This window comes from Anser brachyrhynchus (genome assembly GCF_964034855.1).
Source record: "Anser brachyrhynchus genome assembly, chromosome: 6".
In the NCBI taxonomy this organism is placed as follows: domain Eukaryota; kingdom Metazoa; phylum Chordata; class Aves; order Anseriformes; family Anatidae; genus Anser; species Anser brachyrhynchus.
Window position 1 is genome coordinate 39,275,404 of NC_137700.1, and position 20,299 is coordinate 39,295,702.

Genomic DNA, 20,299 nt, shown 5'->3' on the forward strand with positions numbered 1-20,299 from the left:
TAATTGTGTTCCTTTGGCATATATATCATGGTAATGATTCACTTACACCTAGTATCTAGGGTTAAAGGAGAGTCTTTTCTTTCTTTTAAGCTTATTTGTAAGCTTTAAATCAGAGTTGCAATTTGGGTGTGGCTACTCTGGAGCTGGGGGGGAGAGTAACTTAATGAAGGAGCAAAGAAATGGGTCTAGCTTTAGATTTTGGAATATGGGGTTTTAAGTTTTTTTTAAAGAGTCTGACGGGCTGGTAATTGGATTTCAGACACTCTTCAGTGCATTGCAGAAATGCTGCGAATCACAAAGCAGGCAATGGGATTAGATGTGCCCATTATTGAGAAAAAGCTAGAGAGGTAAGTACTTAAATCATGCAAATCCTTGTCCCACTTTTGCTCTCTTCTCAGTGGCTTACAGTACGTGGTAACAGGTAAGTAGCTAGAAACCAAACTGTTTCTTTTAGTCATGTGCTAGGAATTAATTTGTTTGCATGCTGCTTTCAATAGTCACTGTCTGCAGGTGCTTAGAAGTACAAACAAGAATTTTATATTATACGTTTATGTTTACATAGAATAGACATTGTCAAATGTAACTAATGTACTGCAAGTCAGATCAACTTGACAGACTAATTGCGAATTAACTTCCTATCTGAACTTGATGTCTGCTTTATTAGTTCTGTAGGTAGGAAAGAAACCAACAACAGATTTACCTTCACGTTGATTCCAGTGCAGACGAGTATTTAACAAACCCAGATAACATTTCAGGTCTTGTTTGAAGAACATTCGTAGAAGATGATGTGATGTTTAACTCTTATAAAAAGAATGTCTTGATATCTGGATGCTGAGTACAGCATGAACAGAGTTAGGGTTATAAGTACACAGAACTCAGATCCAGTTTCATCCAAAACTAAAAATGTTTGCATAAGCTTGCTTTTCTCCTTGTTTGGCTGCCGTTCTGTGGCACACTGTTTTTTTAAATCTGATTAGCTTATATGGGTACAATTATGTATGGGAAAGATAATGTTTACTAAAATTCCAATCTCTATTATGGAAATAGGCTGGAAGATGGTGAATACTTGGTGTTTATAAATGAAAATGCCATGATTGTTCATTAGAAATTTATTTTTTCTTCCAGGAGGAGCAGTAAACCTCATGAAGACATCATTGGCATTCGGTCTCAGAACAGAGGATCCCTGGCCCAAGGCAAGAATTATTTACTGAGCAAGTTCTCGTCTCTCAATCAAAAAGTGAAACAAACTAAATCCAATGTAAATATTAGCAATCTTCGGAAGTTAGGCAGCTTTACCAAACCTGAAGTAAAAGTCAATTTTTTAAAACCAAATTTGAAAGTTAATCTTTGGAAATCAGATAGCAGCCTTGAAACTTTAGAGAACCCAGCGGTTGATGCTAAAGCTCATGCTGAATCTGATACAGAAATGTCAGATAATGATTCATTCCACTCAGATGATTTCCTGACCAACTCTAAATCCGATGAGGACAACCAGCTAACTGACTCTCTAGAGAACATAGGGCAGACAGATTACGTGCTGCCTAGCTGTGGTATCATTGCATCAGCTCCTCGGTTGGGTAGTCGTTCCCAGTCTGTAAGCAGCACTGACATGAACATCAGCATTCACGTTCCGTCCGAGGTCCATGTCACTCAAGCTAGCCAGTCGGACTGTGAAGACGTACCCGTACCTTCTGCTGACAACGTGGAGATGGAGTTTGCTAAGCCTATGGATGTGTACTGCCAGAGGTTTGTACACGACGCCCAGAACAAGGTGTCGGACGTCTCGGAGGCAGAGGCTTGCTCTCAAGAGCCACATCACATGATAAATAAAACCAGCAATAACACGTGTAAGAAAGCAGAAAGCAAGGCTGAAACCATCACAGATATTCCTTCCAGACCATCCAAGCTGGATGTACAGGCTTCTGAGCCAAATCGGCTCTTAGCTGTTGAAGGGACTGACTTGACTAAATCTCACAGAAGCCCAGGGTCTGCATCTGGTATCCTTGAGACAGGACTTCACACGACTCCTTCCCCAGCTGACAGTAGCAGCAGCAGAGCTGTCTCTCCTTTTGCTAAAATTTGCAGTTCCGTGGTCCAGGTTGCTAACATCACGCAAGCAGGATTGACTCAAGGGATTAATTTTGCCGTGGCAAAGGTTCAGAAGAGCCCTGCAGAACCAGAAGCTATAAATGAAGTCAAGCAAAAAGAACTGAAAGAAATGTTTACACAATGCCAGACACGAATAATTCAAATTTAGTTGCTAATTTAAGTAGTGTCCTAGTTGTCTGTTAATACAATACTTAATTTTTTTTAACATCAGAGCTCATTGTAGCATGAACTGCTACTGAATACTGGGATCAAAAAATTTAGAAACTTGTTTACAGTAAGTGCAAGATGCAAATGAATTTGGTTGTGACCAAGCTTCAGAATTCCTTTAGGCAGCTGATACAAAAGAAGGGTAAATCATATTTAAACAGGTAGTTTAGACACTGGGTTTTAATAAGCATGCTGTTTATCTTAAATTTGTTGCACAGTTATTTTTTTGAGACTAATTTTGTAGCTCTTCTGACTTACATAGAGAGTATTTGTACTACAATGGTTATACTGCACTTCTGTGACCTTACTTCCCTTGCACTGCACCAGCAAAATAACCTACTGGTAAATCACGTGTTATTTATTTTTGGACTAGTATTTTTACTTGTTTCCATTCAAGTTTTAGATGCAGCTTTCTATGAATTGTGCCCCCACAATGGGATCTGATGCTTTTTTTTTTGTATTTAATTACGTTAACCAGAAATTAAGACTTGCTGTCCTTTTCTTCCCACACTTCCTGGGACACTTTCAGTAAAGATACTGTGTACTGATACAATCACAAATATTAACAATCCTGCAGTGCAAATTTAGTTTGTAGATTCATTTTGAGGTAATGGGAAATGGAGCAAACTCCCTGTAATTGCTTCATCTGTATTAAAGCTGTTCTATTCCATTTTTTTCCAATTCTGAACGGTGGCAACTTGCTCGATTTTTTTGCCTTGGTATAAAGCGAGACGAGCCAGAAACCTGACCTTCAGGCACTGGGTGCCTCTGTGCTCTGATTTCCGTAGTCTTAGTATATGCTAACTGTCCAGATATAAGAGTCCAAGTATCTTTTAAAACAAGGCAAGTGTACCGTTTCATTAAGTCAGTGTTGACATCAGAGCATAGTTGTCATTATTTAATCAAAACCAAATTCATTACCAGCTCAAGCTTTGCATACTTGCAGGATAAGGCTGAACTTCCACTCATGCTGGGAATTGGGTTAAGAAAACACTCATGTATGTGTCAAAAGATGAAACCTGAATTATTCTTTTCCAGAAATGCCTTGCAATGCCATTCTAGCGTAGGACACTGTCTAAAAGCTACTGTAAAGCAGGATCTTACTATGCTGTGGTTCGTAACTCCAACCACCTTAACTCTACCACTGTTATAGATCCAGTGCCTCTGTTCTAGTACGTGTACTGTAGATAGGCTGCACGTGGTGTTTAAAGAAACTAGTGTCATATGGGTAGGCTAGTACAGTGTCTTAGGACTTCTAGTTTATCTGAAATCATTTATCATCTAATTCTGATGGTCTGAAACTTTCTGATTTATTTATTTGATTCAAGTGATGTGGGTTTGTTTTTTTTGAGTGTCTATATTTGTGGCTCTATTTAAAATTAAACTACTGCTGTATTTTAATGTGAACAATATATATATGAAATATTTTAATAAAAAAAATGAAAAAAGATGCTTTCTGGGATGTGATATCAAGACAAATGCTAATGAAGAATTCTGGGAATTTAAGTTTCAAGGGAGGGTGGGTTATCTTGACCCTTTATCTGGCAGAGCCAGGAACAAGTGACTTGAGTCCTTTATCCTTTTTCTTCTGGAGCTGTGGTGCTAGATTCCTTGCCTTAAGAGAAAAAAGGTCAGACACGATCCAAAAAGTGCACCTAAAACTGCCTAAGCCTTTGTACTGGCAAAGCGTCAGGGAGTGGGAGAAGAAATTTGCACAGTGGGAGTGCCTGGAAAATATTTTGTTGGGAGAAAATTGGTCTGCATAAACATTTACACTGTGACTTCTGTGATCTAAACCAGTCCCTTTACAAACTTGTATGCTTGCAGTGTACGCCGGTACTGTTTCTTAGGGCAGGGGTATTGGTATCTGTAATGTCAGTCCTATACTCCCCACTGCTACCTTGAAAAAGTACGTGGCTCAGTGAGCAGTCTGGGGCTTATGTGCCTGGAAATGAACTCCTCATCTGCTATAGTGGTTCATCAGTTTCTGCTTGGTGATCTGAAAATATTCTTTCAGCTTAAGCCTTGTCTAAATATTATAAATAAGAAAGTTTTAAATAATGTGTCAACACTTGTCAAACCATTCTTTGTCACTGGAAGAAAACCTTACAAAATGCTTTCTAGCCAGAGTTGTAGTCTTAAGACTTTTTTCTCTAGTCATTCAGTTGATTGATTAACATCGGGTTAATGTGGAACAAGTAAGATAAAACCAGGAATATTCATCTTTAGTATTCTATAAGCTGAGTGAGGTAAAAGGGCATCAAGCTCCTGTTTCTTAAAGTATTGTTGTATTGTCAAAAGAATCTATTGCTTAGGGGTAAATCAACGTCTATCACACATTCCTGCTTAAAATAGTTTTGTATTTCAAGTAGATTTGATATTGAGGCTGGAGTAAGCAGGAGCATAGCTGGATGGGGTAAGACTGGACTGGTTTTTACTTCTTAGCTTCTTTTATTGTTCATAAAAGAAGTGAAGCGCTATCTTGTCTTCTTTATAATTAACTAACCAACACTACCCTGAGTCTTGCAGCCTTCTCCTAAGTTCCTCACAAGGACAGCCCTGCTTATTATTATAGTCTTGCTGCATGACCCTGACTCCATAGCAGACCTTGACCCTGCAGTGGTGCAGTCTTTCACTCAAACCACCCTTACGTGAGACCAGTACTGCACGTTACGTTCACACTGGGGCAGTGTGACCTGACAATCAGTGCACCCTGTGCAGTGTGGGTAAGATAGGTAGACCCTTCTTAATGCTTAGTTGATACTATTCAAAGAATTAAAATGGTGCATTACTGGTAATAGAGTTATTAGGATGTCTTGTACAAGTACATGAGTATCACCCCTCTCCCGTTAGAGTTATCTTTTAGAAGTTACACCAACTGAAAGCTCAGGGGAATTTAGAAGTTAGTCTTTTCTAAATACAGTAAGGATATCTTTCCTAGTAGAATTTTACATAATTTCAAATAATTTCCATCACACTATAGTCATTATTATGCTGCTGCTCAGAGGGCAACAACATGCAGGAAGAGCAGCATACAGGTTCAGATACCTGAAGTCAAAGTTTCACCTACATAAGCTGTTTAGCAGAAACCTTTGGTCCTCAAAATTACGCCATTCGAGAATTCCATCACACTTATTTCAGAATAGAGCCTACCCCTATTTCAGTTAAATTTTTCTACTTTTAAAGGAAGTGACTTTACACACATTCAGTATTAAAGTTTAATATCAAACAATTTGCTCCTTGTTACCAATTCTCAATTACAAAACAGGCTCCAAAAAAATTTCATAAAATATGTTTGAGTGGCTGAACAGAGATAGTGTGTTCAGACTGCATGGGTAAATATCCATAACATTTTGGTATAAATTATCTACAAAAAAACTGGTATAAACAATATCCCAATTTAGTATGGGTTCCATGGAGGATTACACAAATTCTCAGTGACATCCACAGATCATTAGAGTTCATTCCCATTAACACATTTTTGCTGCTGAAGTCTGGCTTTACGTAGTGCCTCCAGTTGTTTTGCCCTCAGCCACCTCTCTCTTGACAGCGTTGTCTGCCCCGCACTGAGAGACAGGAACCTAAGTGAGCAGAAACAACAGTTACGAGCATGTTCACGCTGTCGAACTTGATATACCAGAAGCACAAAACCAGTTTTCTTTCAGTAGCTTATGAAAGAGAAAGCACACGAAGAGAGGGAAGGCAGTACTCTGCCTTCAAATACTCTGAATTAAGAATCTTTTTTCTGTCACAGATTCCATCTTCCGTTTGCTAGCCAGCCTCATGCAACTATCATCAAACTGCAGACTTGGTTTGTTCCCAGCTTGCTGAAAGCCTTCAGTCTGACCACGCTGCTACCCACCTTGCCACCAGCAGGGTTCTGTGCAGATCGTCAGCTGTTATGCTCTCAGGGTCGTTCTTGCGCATTTCTACGAAGTCTTCTTCTACCGCCTACAAACAACACAGCACGTAACTGAGCAGCAAAAAGGATCTTCAATATCAGATAAGCCTTCAAGGAGCTAAACACCATACTTATCCTTAAATTACAGGAGAAACATTGTCAGGAAGCCAGCTGGGGTAAAAATAGGCTAGCTCATCTTTGAAAGTAATTATTCTCAAAATGAGTTTTACAAAGCAGGATGCATTTGAAGTATACACTGAAATACGACTACACACCCTTGAATTCACATTCAGGGCAAGAAACTGCTTTTGATTTTTAAAGAAAGCTTCCAACAATCACTGCCAGGGAAAGCAATAGACAAGTACAATAACATTCTCTTAAGGTGCTTTCTTAGCAAATAAGACAATGGAAAAGGTATTCATGAAATCTTCCATACCTTGGTCACTTCATCAGATATACTGTAGTCAAGCAGCCTCAATAAACTTAGGTAGATTCGAAATTTGTTCAACACAGAAGGGAGCACTGCTGTTAGGAGGCTGTTCATGTATTCCTCCATGTTTGGTGGAATTATCTGTGGTTGTAAGTGGACTTGGCAATCTGACTGAAAAATAAAATCACACATCATCCCTTTTCACATCATGTTTTTCTATTCCAAGATTTATTTAACCTCTAAGGTAACAAAACTCACTATTTCCCAGAACTAAAGTAATTTTTTAAAATATTTAATAATTCCATTTATGAAATCCACCGTGAAGTTCTTATTCAAGCAGGAATTGGTTTTCCTTAAAGGCAAGAGCAACTTCTCAGGTCATAAAGCTGGAAAGCAAGCGGTCAGAGATGTGTAAGGCTAGGCTACGCACTTTTGCTAGGGTCACTGCCAGATCTGTTGCTCATTATTCATACACCCATGCCCGCAGAAGCTGCTGTACAGGAAGGCTTTGAGAGTAGTTGGCTATCTGCAGACTTTACCCATCGGTGCGATATCCATTAGCAACTTCAGCCATTAGACAGTGCCATCAGTATTTTTTTTTTTTTTTTCCAATCAAGAGGCACGGAAGGTGAATCTCTCATACCCACCACTGCTCACAAAACATTTCCCCTGCCTTCTCTTGTCCCTGGAATGGTACGCTCAGTGTTTTAAGTAGCTACCAACTGTAATGATTCCCCAAATTCAAGATGACTTTGCCATACCGGTAGGAGTGATCGGCCCTCTGAGGTGATCAGAACGTTAATATTGCAGGGGAATTCCATCTGGTGGTAACTGAAATCATAATCCACCTTCTGCCAAGTTATCAGATTACCCAATGCTTTCACATTATGTACACCTAGAAAAGCCAGAAAAAATTCTCTGAAAAATGGTCTTAAGTGTCAGACCTGATCCCTCCCCGAGTTTTTATTGAACAGAAATTCTTGAAAAAATCTTGAAAAAAAAAAAAAAGGAATTCTAGAAAAATTCTTGCAAACATTTTTTTTTGTGTGTGTCTGTGCTGTCTTCCATATAGACACAACCATTTATTAAGATGGAAATAAACTAGGCCAGAGAAAATTTAGACTTAAAGAGGTGTTGAAGTGTTAATAGGTTTTCACCACTTCTACAAAGCCAGATAACTACTTACAGAGAAAAATTTTCTCCTCAGAAGAGGACAAAGCACTATGACTTATGTGACAGAATACAAATGTGAATTAACAGCCTAAGGAAAAAAGCCTTGCTGGAGATAGATCATTAGATTGGCCGGCCAGCAAGACTGGACAGTTGAAAAATATATCACCTTGTCAAACTATTGCAGAAATGGCTTGTCCTAGGTGGAACTAAAACCGTTAGGTGGAACTGAAACCGTTCTAATGGTAGTTTGGACTAAGACTTATTCAAATCAGTGGCCTCTTCCATCAAGTATCAAATACGCTGTCCAGAGTACTCTACAATGCACCTACACTAAGCAGGGCACCATCTTGTTTCATTATCAGCCATTTGTGGTCTAGGACAGAGATTACTTCCCAGCAGAGGGACTCTTGGGAAAACTAAGTGTAGGACTTTTCATTGAAGAGCTATTCATTTTGACTCAATACCAGCACCTCCAAGCAAAATACCAGAAGCTTCCAGAAAGCAAAAACAGCTGGGGAAAAAAATAGATAATGCTCTAAGTTGTCTGAGAAGGCAGCACACTACTTTGAACACCAAAATAGGATATGGAAACCAACAGTTCCGTAATAGAAAATGATCACTGGGACACAATTAGCACTACTGTCTTTGAAATATAACATTGTTGTCTACATACACACTTTTTAATTAAAGAAACAAAAAGAAACACTCTACCTGTTGTGTCAAGCTGTCCTTGCTCAAGCTGAGTCTCATCTACTACAAGGGAAGTGTTGCTGGCAAGCTGCAAGACTCCGCTGACTAAGCGATTAGCTGTGTAGTCTTTGTGTGGGATAAATCGTGAATGGTTCATGTTTTCAATTGTCATTTGTAGGCGATAGGACTGTAACGGGAAAAGAAACTCATCAGTGCGTTTCCCCTCCTCCAACGTCCCTAGTAAGTAAGTAGTTTTTCCTTTAGCATGAGCTGCAACTGTGAACCTCCACAGCAAGCAAAACAAAACTTGTTACCATGCCACAGAACATATTTTATCCTATACATTTATGTTAAGTGCCTAAAAACGATTCCTAAAGGAAAATAATTCTGTTAAGAACTCAAATATAACGCCTGTATTGCACGCCTAGAATAACCAAAAAACCACCAATAAGTTATTGATGCAATATAATTACTATGGCCCCAAATCAAATTACTGTGAACTTTCTGCAGAACAGTATCCACAAACTCGGGTATGAACAGTAAGGACACGATAATTAAGTGTTCTATACATTTAGATAAATCAATCCAGAAAGGCAAAATAAAGTATCTCCATTTTTATCTGCTCTTTAGATGGCTATCAGGACCTTTGTTTAAGGAGCTTGCCTTTAACTAAGTTTTTTTGGTTGAACCAATTGCCCAGCATTTATGACTGAAAACATTACAAGACTATAATGCCATCGCTCTTACTGCTGGAACGAGCTGCTGGATGATGCGGTATATGTGCTCTGTGAAGACGCTGTTCCTTGGACATCCGCTCAAGTTGACTGTGAATTTTCCCAGAGGAAGCACATCTCGTCTTGCGTAACTGAACCAAAAGCAAAACAGGTTAGGCAAGCATCTGATTAGCACGTGATCACAGATACCACTCCGTCTGAGTGCTGCGTGCCACCTCTGATAGCTAGCAGGGTTTCAATGCTGATACATACATAGTAACAGTCCTGTTTTTCCTCCTTCTCCAGCATCCGAGGAGCTAAATTAGGCTGCACACTGCTTTGGAAGGCTTTGCAGCATTGCACAAAAGCAGTACATTTACAGAGCTTAAGATCCTGTGATATGTTCTCTTCTCCTTGTGTTCTGTTGTAAATACTCCTTCAACCTTTTTCTTTCTTACTGCTTAATTTCCCTAATTATTACGCTTGTTCGTTTCCTTTACCTGCCCTCAGCTTTCCTCTCCCTCTTCTTACCGTATTTCTTCTCCCCATTCTTGACAAATTTCAACTTTTTTTTTGTGATACAACTAAGAGGGAAAACACATTCTAGTCTTAAGTGTTAGAGCATTCGCAGTCTAACCCAAGAGAACAAAGTGCTTACGTAAAAAAAAGCATACTGATACTGAAGTATGTGTATTTATATGGGAATTAGGGACAAGGGTTCTGGGCAGACTGTACACAAAGCCAGCAGAAAGCCTTCCAGCTGGTGATTACGCTGCTGCAGCATTACGACTGGATCTATGCTGATACTACTTGTCTTGCTGATGCCGAGAAGTACCTTGGTAGGTTTTTACCCATCAGTTGCAGGTATGACAAAGGTAAGATGTTGATTCCACTCACAGCTCTGAAATGACTATTATTAGACATCTGTGCTGTACTAGATTTTTCATACATTGGTTTGAAAACATCGTCTAATATATCCTGAGCTGGAAGCGACCCACAAGGACCCATCTGCCTGCCAGTTTCGTGAAGGACCACCCAAAAAAACAACCAACAAACCAAAAAACCACCACCAACAAAAAATAGAAATCAGACCTTATGTCTGAGAGCGTTGTCTAAACACTTCCTCTAGTGGTTGTTCACTTTGTAGCAAAATGGGATTTTTGAAAACCATAGAATAAGTGGTTTGTATACAAATTACATTTAAAAAAAAATTGGAATCCATTCTGAAGAAAGTCTAAAATTAAAACCTAGCAAATAATCCATTCAAAACAGATTGCCTGAAGTTTCACACCTGAAATTTTCATGAGTCAAAGGATGGTGCTCTTTCATCCAGTGACAGTTTAAGCCAACGTAAGAGAACATTACGCAAATTCATTTTAATCAGCAATGAAGGTAGATCAAAATGCACGCGCACTGAGCTACAGCATCAGCTCAGGTGGCAAATTTCTACTGCTTGCTAAATATGAGTCACTTGAACTTATCATTAAATGCCTACATTTAATTAAACACAGTCCGAGACTGCACCTTTCTGTACCTTCTACTACAGAAACAATAACCACTGCAGTTGGTAAGTAAAGATAGTAAATGCCATCTTTGAGAAGCCAGTTGTATGTCCTACTCAACAAAAAGTTAGTGGTAAAAAGATTTTTTCCCTACCTCTGCTTAAACTTGTTTATTTTGGAGATTTTGTCCAACTCTCAAAGCAACACTGAACGGATACACCAACATGGAACTAACCTTTTACCAAAACTTTTGGTATTTCAGACAATGAAATATATTTACTGTGTCTATTACAACAGGACAACTTTAGGTGGACAAAGTACTGCTGGAATAATATTTAAACTATTTCTGCCACTCGTTTGCAGAATGGTGAAGAACCCCCCAAAAGGAAATGTCTTAAAAGATGAATATATAAATTCTCAGCACAGAAATTCTTCAACACCAAAACACTTACACTGTGGAGATGAGATGCAATATAAGGTACTCGGCGGCCAAACTGTCTCCCAAGAAGGCATGTGTGAGGAACCCAAGCAACTCTGCTCTAACTGGTGACAGCTCAGACATGAAGTTAGAAACGACTGTTAAAAGAGCAGAAGACAACAAATATCAGAAAATGTGCTGTTCCTTACCCCCTTTCCTCTACATAAAAGCTTACTTTCTGTTACAGTTAGATGAAGAAAAATGGTTACTCCAAAGCAGTCTAGGAAAAATAAATGTTCATTAGTTTCCCACTGAGTATCACTGGCTTTGGGTAGCAGTCATACAGGCCACAAAGAACAGCACAGTTACTTAAGAACAGAATTGCCTTCTTATCTTCACAGTATCACGATTCTTTACGCTGTATGTTTCTTATTTTCATGGTTATGCTACATTGGAAATCTAGTTTTCCAGCAATTCACTACTCCATTTGAAAGCAACGTAAGCAATCTTACGGCTGAAAAACTTGGTGAAGTCTTTGGGCTTTATCCAGAGCAAGTTTCATTTAAGTCACATTTATTTCAGAAAAAGCAGCACATAAGCATCGCATTAACACAGACATTTGTATCTTGTCCAGTTCTGTAGCATTGAACAGCTCCTCCATTTAGAAAGATTTAAACACAAAGCTTCGCTCAGAGGTGCATGGATCACTGGCAAGAAGCATTTGTTCACATGTGCTAGCAAAGTGCAGGTTCACATGTACATTGAATGAAGTCAAATTCAGATACTCACAGGTTTTACTCTCCTCTTCATTAAGGCAGGCAGGCAGCAATGGATTAATGTGTTGTAATTTTTGTGCCAAAATCACGTGGATTCTGGGGACTAAGGAGGCCGGAGGACTGTGTACTCTCTGCTCTTCTACTGTGTCCATGCACTCCATAGGATCGAGGGTTGAGTTATCCCTAGGAAAGGGCAGAGCACAACTGAACTTCAGAACATTCCACACTAACTTCTCCACCTGACCACGTGCAGCTGGGACCATGCCACAAACACAGCGTGTCTGCGTTCCCAACATCCGCTCCCAATGCCTGGCAACTGCTCCTGTACTCAAACCACAAGAACTGTCATCTTTATGATTATTATAAGCACCATAAATACTAAACCACAATTACATAACCAACAATACAGAACCACCAAAGCATGCTTGATCAAAGAAGTTGGATCCTATTATTTTCATAAAGTAATTGATTCTTATTTTTATGGGAAAAAAATCCAAACCAACCAAACCAAAACAAGAGAACAACCAAACAAAACCCAACAACAGACCACATTTATTATTTGCTGCACCACTTAATAAGACGCAGCTTAACGTGAAATGTTACTTACTGTTCCATCCAGCAAGCACCGGATAAAGGCTCCACAGCAACTTTTCAATAAATAAGGTAACGATCTATTACATTTGTCTGTGTATGCCTTTGTGGGATTTTCATATTCTACCTGGGTTCCAGAAATTGACAGCAAAATCTTCTGGACAGTCATGTAACAGCTACAACACTGGCTGAGTAAAAAAATCCCAGTATACCTAACTCAAACTTGCAGGTATTACCTCCTAGAAGTTCAGATATACAAGCTTAGGCCTTCCTGATGATGCCTTAAAAAAAAAAAATCTCTTCCAGGTGGTTTTCATTTGTTATGTAGAAGCTACAATCCAAAAGGTGACTCTATCAGATTACGGTGAAGTTCAGTATAAATTTGATAAACTTTTACAGGTCATAAAAGCTGAAAGGCTTCATGGCTTCAAGGTTTCTTCAGCAGTCCACTGACAGACTGCCACCTCTTTCTACTAAAAGAAACTTCTTCGTTTAGCATCTTCGCATTTGAAAATATTGGTAAACGCTGCCACTTTGTCTATTTGTGACAGAATGACACGCAGGAAAAAATAAATAAATCTATGACACCAACTGAGCTGTCAATCCAGGATTAGCTTTCTGTCAGAAAGATGATAACCAAAAGCAGCTGACCAGGCCGAGTTCCTTTTAAGAAGCTGGCACTGTAAAGGACTCACACTGCACTCCTGATATTGTACTTATCAAAAAGATAAAGTTACCAACACGAATAATTTATTTGAAGCACAGTGGCTCAAGGCATTAATAGTACCTGTGTTAGATAGGTTGTTAAGATTATTTTAGTAATCAATTTCTTGCATCTCTCTGGGTTATATTGTATTTTGTCAAGTAAGTAATCACAGAACAGCAGGTGAAACCAGAAGTTTCTACCAGCAGTATAATATGGTACGACTTAATTAATGAAAAATTCATCCTGATTTACACTCGTTTTGGTCACTTTCAACATCTATGAATACATTTTTTTGTTTGTTTTTATTATTTTACTGAACTGTTTTTGGTAACAACTCTCAGGGAATTACAAATTTTAAAGGCATATTTTATCATTTTAAAGCTCTGTTCCCTATTCATTTGCTCACAACGTTAAATAGGCATGAAAGCTCACAGAGTGTTTAGCTACAGAAGCACTTCATCTTTACAGACTGTACAACAACCTAGAAAATAACACATCATGTATCCAAGGGTATGGACGTACCAGAGTACAATAGACTTCAGTTTACAGGACTGTGGATCTAACGCTTTCCATATCAAGCTTTTAAGCAACAAAATTCATCTCTTCAGTGCTATTTTTAGGTATTTACACACCTTCCTGTCTGTATTAAAGGGATAACCAAAAAATATTTTGCCCATTAAAATAAAAAAATGTCCTGCATTTCAGAATCACACGCCAGCTAAGCCTTACCTTTCTTCATTGTTCACTATGCTCAGCACTGGATCCACAGACAGAATGCCATACACCTCCAGAACGTCATTGACTTTGAAACTGTCCCAGCTCTCATACACCTGCCACAGAGGGAGAAGTTTTGTGTTGGAAGTTTCATACTCAATGCAGCATGCCAAAGAATTAAAGACTATTTCAAATACAATACAGAAGTGTCTAGCGTGTTGGTTTTTTGCTTGTTTTATCACAAGTTTTTCTTTAAGAGGGCAGATCCTAAAAGCAAAGAACCAGAAGCCAGCATCAGCTCCATACTTGAACATCTGGTAACACTTCCTTCCTGTCCCTCACCAAGAGCATCAAGAGCAGAGAAGATCCAATGAATGCTGTTGAATGATTTCAGCAATTTAAAGAGAGCAGTAGTGAAGAGAAATAATGCAATTATTTGTAGAAACAAGATTTTTGGACTTGAAAGACAACAGTGCCTATAAGCTAAGGACTACTTGCACTTTAACTTCAGATTGCCTGCCTTACTGGGGCCACAGTCAGGCTCATCATCTCTCTGCCTGTCTTACCTTTACGAGGCATGCCGGTCCTTTCTCTCCTGGCAATGGAAAATTTAAGTCAAGAGGAGGGGAGCAGTTGGGAGAAATGAGATGATGACCCGCAGAAGCTTCAGTTTCTAATCTCTTTGGCTCCCCACATCCATGGATATCACCTCCGCTGCCTGAAAAACAGAGGATTCATGGGCTCTTTAAACGGAAATGCAAAGTGAACAACTTCCTGCAGCAAGCAACAAAGAATTAAACTAATTTAACAAGAAGCCAGGGGAAAAAAAAAATTAAAAAAGCAGTATATTACAGAGAATATTCTGCCTCAAAACAGAAAAGTTTCACCTATTTTACTTCACCAAGATAAGCAGGAGTGTGCATGCAGATCCTTGTCTCTTAGTAACCAGCAAAGTCTTCGTAAAACATGACCAAACAACCTGATTTTCAAAATGTAATGCCTCAACTGCATCAGCTAAATTATTCTAAAGTTTGTAGAACTGCACAGGCGGGTATCTTTCTGCATCTCAAGCTTAACTAGATACTTTTAAAGGTGAGAGCATACATCAACACAACAGACTACATTAAGAACCTCATTAGATGTTCAGCAGTAACAAAGCTAGAAAAATCTAAGCTGCAATTCATCAGTCCAAATACGAAGACAAAACAGTCTAAACTACCTAATAAAACATTTGCAAACCAGTACAAATACAAAAATAAAACCCTAAAATTCAGCAAACAAACCACATGGACATAAAACACCAAATAAAAGAAAGCAATAGCTTCTGCATTTTCATTCCTTTAATTGGTCTGATAATTTTAAACCATTTTCTCTTCAAAAGAAGAGAAGAACATTTTTCTGTTCTAAAGACAGCTCGTCCAAGTCTTAAAAAAAAAAAAAAAGACCAGCATAGCATGGGTTTGGATTTTGTTTAAGTGGCATCTCCAGAGAAAAGCACTGAAACAAATAGCTCACAAACAGATCACAAAATAAGCTGGCATTGCATATCATCCTAACTCAGCTAGTTTTGGAAATATCATCATCTTCAAAGGTTACTTCTAGCTTTCCTCAGGACGCTACAAAGAATCTGGTATTTATCTGGTTCCCTTACAAATTTAGATTAGTAAATCTTGCATGAGCTAAAAAAGGGAAGCCTGGAGGATATGTATTTAGAAGTGCACTATTGTTTCCATCAAAGAATCATCTAATTAAGATGCAGTTTGGCCTCAGTTTACACAGTGACATCCACACACAGTAAGACAGAAGAAATTGTGATTTTCTCCAGATTATCTTTAAATCCACTCTACAGTTGGAAATTAAATAAGAACTCCTAAATTTCAGCCTGCTGCCATAAATCCCTTAACGTGCTGTCATTTAGGAAATGCAATACACAAGTGCTGCTGAACAAAATGTTTATTTTAGGAATCGTGTTACTAACTCTACGAACTAATACCAACAAGTCATACAATATCCAAGCACACACCATAGGCTCTCCCACACTACTTCATCCACTGATGACTTCAACAAAGCCACCAAGTTAGTTATGAAGGTTGCACTAACACTACTGGTTCAAACAACTGAAAACATTTCAATTTCTAAACATGAAATTCCTGCCAATTCTGGTAGAATACCCTAATACCTAGTCATCGATTCTTTGTATTACCTATATGTTGCTCTTTCTGCTTCGATGGATGCAGTTCCATATCCTCATCTTCCTCATAGCTCCTCTTGTGGCGACTTGGTGTGTAGGATGTTGAAGGACTAACTCGAGCTTGGCTTGCACTGATATAGGCGTAAAATTGAGGATTAAGGACAACACCATACTCAGTTGAGAAAATCCAGGCAAAATAAGCTTTGGTAACAAAATGCGACTATCCTATTTTGAACAAGATATTAAAATAGTGATGCAAACCTTTACATTGATGACATCTCTACAAATACGTAATTAACCTGCTTTAGCAATCATTGGCTTTGTTGAAAATGGACACAACCCACCAACAACAGCACTAGCCCAGACAAAAAGGATATTTCTTTCACCCATGCTGATTCCCCAGGCACTGGAACGCAGTAGAATGTCTGTCTCTCCAAGGTGACTGTTTGCGAGGAGTTCAGATCAATTTCCTGCTGAGGCTACAATACCAACAGAAATGATGATACTAAAAATCTGATTAGAGCAGTTTTTTCGTTTTTAAAACTAATTCCATAGATACGGTTACTTAGCCAGAACTTCCAACAAACGCGCTATTACATTCCCATGAAATAGGGAACCTACACAGTCTGCATCTATAATGTTTTGATTCTAACAGCACTCTACTACCAAAAGTTAGTTGTTTTCCATAGCAGAAATTTTCAAGATTTTTTGTGCTTTCTCCCTGACCCCACCCAAGCAAAACAAATGTTAAATGCAACAGGAATAGCTGGAAGCCTGCTGAACTTAGAATGTGCGTGAGCAGTTAGGAATACTCTGCTGTCCAAACCTGAGATTTTGAGTTTTAAGAACAGTATTTCCAAGAATCCACTGATAACCACCAAGTAAGCTACACTGCACTTAGAAATTGCATCTTTCCGTCCAATATTTCATCTCAAAATTCATAAAACTTGTGTAACTTACCCCACATTCCGCCACATCTCTGTATTTACCAAAATGCAAAACCTGTCAAGAAGGAGAAAAGACAACACAATCATTCCGTTTCTGACAGCACCCTGAGTATGAATTATTTATATCAAAATTACTGCAGTCTTAAGTTCTTCAAAGACATCCTGCTGAAACTTTCATTTTTTAAACTATTTTTTATTCCCCAAATTCTCCAACAGAATTATAAGCAGAGATATATGTCATTGACACCATTTGCAATATAAGAACAGAATTACTATCAGATAGTGCCGAGGCTCCATACACTTAACTCAGAAACTAGAGAAATGGGAAGACTAGAACGGAAAAAATGCTAAGCATTTACTGAAATAATTGGTTTTTCACTTACACGTGCATTTGTGTTTGGGTCAACTGTTTCGTATATTCCCATATAAAACTCAGGATCAAACATATCTTGAACCATGCAGCGAAATTTCACTAAACTGTTGGGCTTCAGGTAATGTACGGGAACATCATTCAGCGATGGAACCTATAAAAGAGAGCGTGGTCTAAACAACTGGCATACCAAGAAGTGCCCTGAAGTACACCAAAACCATCACAAAAGCTGTCACCAACTTATTTTTATCTGGTACATCCTACTGCTCCTTTCCTTGGCTAAAACTCCTAACTGTTGCTGTTGATAGCATTAATTGCCTCTGACAATTCAGTGCCTTATCAGGTAGCACACTGTATTTTTTGGGTACTTTCCCCCCCATTTCTAGTGCCATAATTCAAGCAGTAACAAAGCGCATGTATCTCAACACTGGGAGTTTCCGCAATAGCTGTTAAGTGTAATAATTAGTGTTATCATATACTAACAGTTCCTAAACTCTTCTAGTTCCAAAACTAGAATCACAGAATGGTTTGGGTCGGAATGGACCTTAAAGACCACCTAGTTCCAAATCCTGCCATGGGCAGGGACACCTCCCACCAGCCCAGGCTGCTCAAAGCCCCATCCAGCCTGGCTTCGGGCACTTGTAGGGATAGGGCAGCCACAGCATCTCTGGGCACCAGTCTCATTCATTTTTCAATCCCAACACTACACTATTAACAAATGCATTTTGGTTCACTGAAAGCATACGTGAACTCCACAACAAATTTTTAAACTAACTCTTTAACTGGGAATTACTAAATTGGATTTTATTTACCTATTTTAATCTTATTTAACAGCACTTTTACAACATATTACATACTGGCGATATTGTAGCAAATGTAAATGCAATTTCTATAACAAAAGCCCACAGAAAACCTATATTTCAATTTCCAAATCCCTCACACTGAGCAACTCTTTTTCACATATGCTAACATGACAACAGAAAAAAAAGCAAGAAACAAAAAAACACATTTGTATGTAGTATATCTTGAAATAATGGGACTTGCTATAAGAATAGTTTTCCCATTTTAAGGGTAAAGTTTTTCTTGAAAAAACACATCTAATATTAAAACAGCAAAAAACAGAACCGTCCCTATAAGGAATAGCAATTTAAGAAACAAGACTATGCTCCCTCATAGGAAACTAAGAGAGCTTGCTTTTAGTTCCTTCCTTATGCTGCAAATTTAACACAAATTTGCCATTTATACTTTGATGTAAACTGTCTTTGAAATTTAAATACAGAGTACTTTCACTGACAGAGGAAGAAAAATAGTTTTCACTTTTTTTTTTTTTTTTAGCCCTAGGTAGAACAGATTTGACACAAGACTTTCTAACCCACTTAGTGATGTTCCAGGAAGCCGTTTTTGCCACAGTCTTTTAAAAAAAAAAAAAGTCACCAGTACAACTCAAGTGTGCATGCTTTATTTTTAAACCTAAAGCACAGCTTCCCTGCTGAACTTCCAGACCTAGGCCTGACCCAGCCTAATATAGCACGGTTTTAGCAGAGAGTACTTTTTCCTCAAATGTGAGAGTCTAAGCACGTATTTCTTCAACCCACATGAAGTTTCCAGCGTTGCAGTAAAGGGTCATGTGAGAAGGGGTTTATGAACAGCAGCTCAGAAACTCGTGGTGTACAAACACTTACTGCAGACTAACAGGGCCGGCGTTAACGCTTTCAGAAGTGACAGTATTTGTCAGCTCCTGCCATCTACTGGATGATGGTACAAACAGGCAGAATTTAGCAGTTATGGCCCAGGGCAAAACAGTACACTAAAGTCAAGTGGATTGGCTTCTACAGTTTCAATTAGAATTTTACATCTTTGTTTTACATAGGTCATTTACATTTCAGTTGCTTTAATCTGTATCACAAAGGCCTAAAATGTAGAAATACGCTTATGAGAAGGAAGAGCTTCTTAAAAACAGGTCACCTGAATAATTAAGAGATAAAAAGAATGCTATTCCTAAGTTCCATAACTCTAGGAGAATGACAAAAAAGAACCTTACCCAGTTAGTAGCATTATTTTCTTTTAATTTCTCTTTGAAATAGTCAGTTACCTTCTTTTCCCAATCAGAATTCGGAAGATTTTGGGCTACAAAACAAGACACATTTACATGAGCGTTAGCATCACGTAGCATAATGCTGAACAAATATGTGTTAACTTAGTAAGCAGTTCAAACACTTATGCGTATTCTGAGCAAATGACTTAATTTTAGACAACTTCTGGGGTGTTGCAATTGTACCGACTTCCTTATCTTACCCCGTTTTAGGCAAACTAAGACAAACGCTGTTGGAAATGCAGAAGGGCTCTGAAACACTGCCATATACCCTGCTAGAAACTAGACGAAGCGAGGGACCACCTTCCACTGTGTGGTCACTAAGGAATTCTTTTTATTTCACGGTCCTTTTCGTTAAGATCAAGCCTAGCACCGAAGAGCCCTGGCAGCGGTCACAGGTGCACGGTGGCCAAGGAGCCATGCGGGCAGGTACAGAGCAGAGAACTGACGCCCCCAGGGGCTGCCCCCAGCCTCCGTGTGCTCGGGCAATGCTGGCTCGAGAGCACTTCACAGCAGCACCGACACCCCAGCCAAAAATCCTCCTCGGCTTTTTTTTATTTTAAATTTGGGAGCCGCTCCCCGGGCCGGGACAGCCCCTGCGGCTCGCCGCCCGCCCCTCACCTCAGGCGGGGAGAAAGAGGCGGCCGCCCGCTGCCCACCCACAGCCTCCGGGCAGCCCCGAGCCCTGCCCGCCCCCTTTCCTCCCTCCGTCCCCAGCCCCCGGGGGCTCGCCACCCCTCAGGGCAGCCCGGCCCGGCCGGCCGCGCTC

At 39.2% G+C, this 20,299-nt stretch overlaps 2 protein-coding genes across 4 annotated transcripts in view; one reads left to right on the forward strand and one right to left on the reverse strand.

The window, feature by feature from the left end:
- The window catches only part of INPP5F (inositol polyphosphate-5-phosphatase F), a 39,276-nt gene extending 35,510 nt beyond the window's left edge, over positions 1–3,766 (forward strand). For all 3 annotated transcript variants that reach the window (XM_080597405.1, XM_080597406.1, XM_080597407.1), the window contains 2 exons: positions 260–347; positions 1,126–3,766. In XM_080597405.1, the coding sequence (XP_080453531.1) occupies positions 260–347; positions 1,126–2,257 (1,220 nt within the window). In that variant the 3' untranslated portion in view covers positions 2,258–3,766. The remainder of the gene's footprint in view (positions 1–259; positions 348–1,125) is intronic.
- Positions 3,767–5,520: 1,754 nt separating this feature from the next.
- Positions 5,521–19,626, reverse strand: MCMBP (minichromosome maintenance complex binding protein). The gene is made up of 15 exons (XM_080597410.1): positions 19,480–19,626; positions 17,452–17,592; positions 17,082–17,123; positions 16,499–16,600; positions 16,134–16,263; positions 14,497–14,648; positions 13,946–14,046; positions 11,933–12,102; positions 11,178–11,301; positions 9,258–9,375; positions 8,532–8,697; positions 7,409–7,542; positions 6,654–6,818; positions 6,179–6,267; positions 5,521–5,897 (listed from the first exon to the last, which is right to left on the reverse strand). The coding sequence occupies exons 1-15, from the start codon at positions 19,609–19,611 to the stop codon at positions 5,771–5,773; spliced, it is 1,893 nt and encodes a 630-aa protein (XP_080453536.1). The 5' UTR covers positions 19,612–19,626; the 3' UTR covers positions 5,521–5,770.
- Positions 19,627–20,299: the final 673 nt, after the last annotated feature.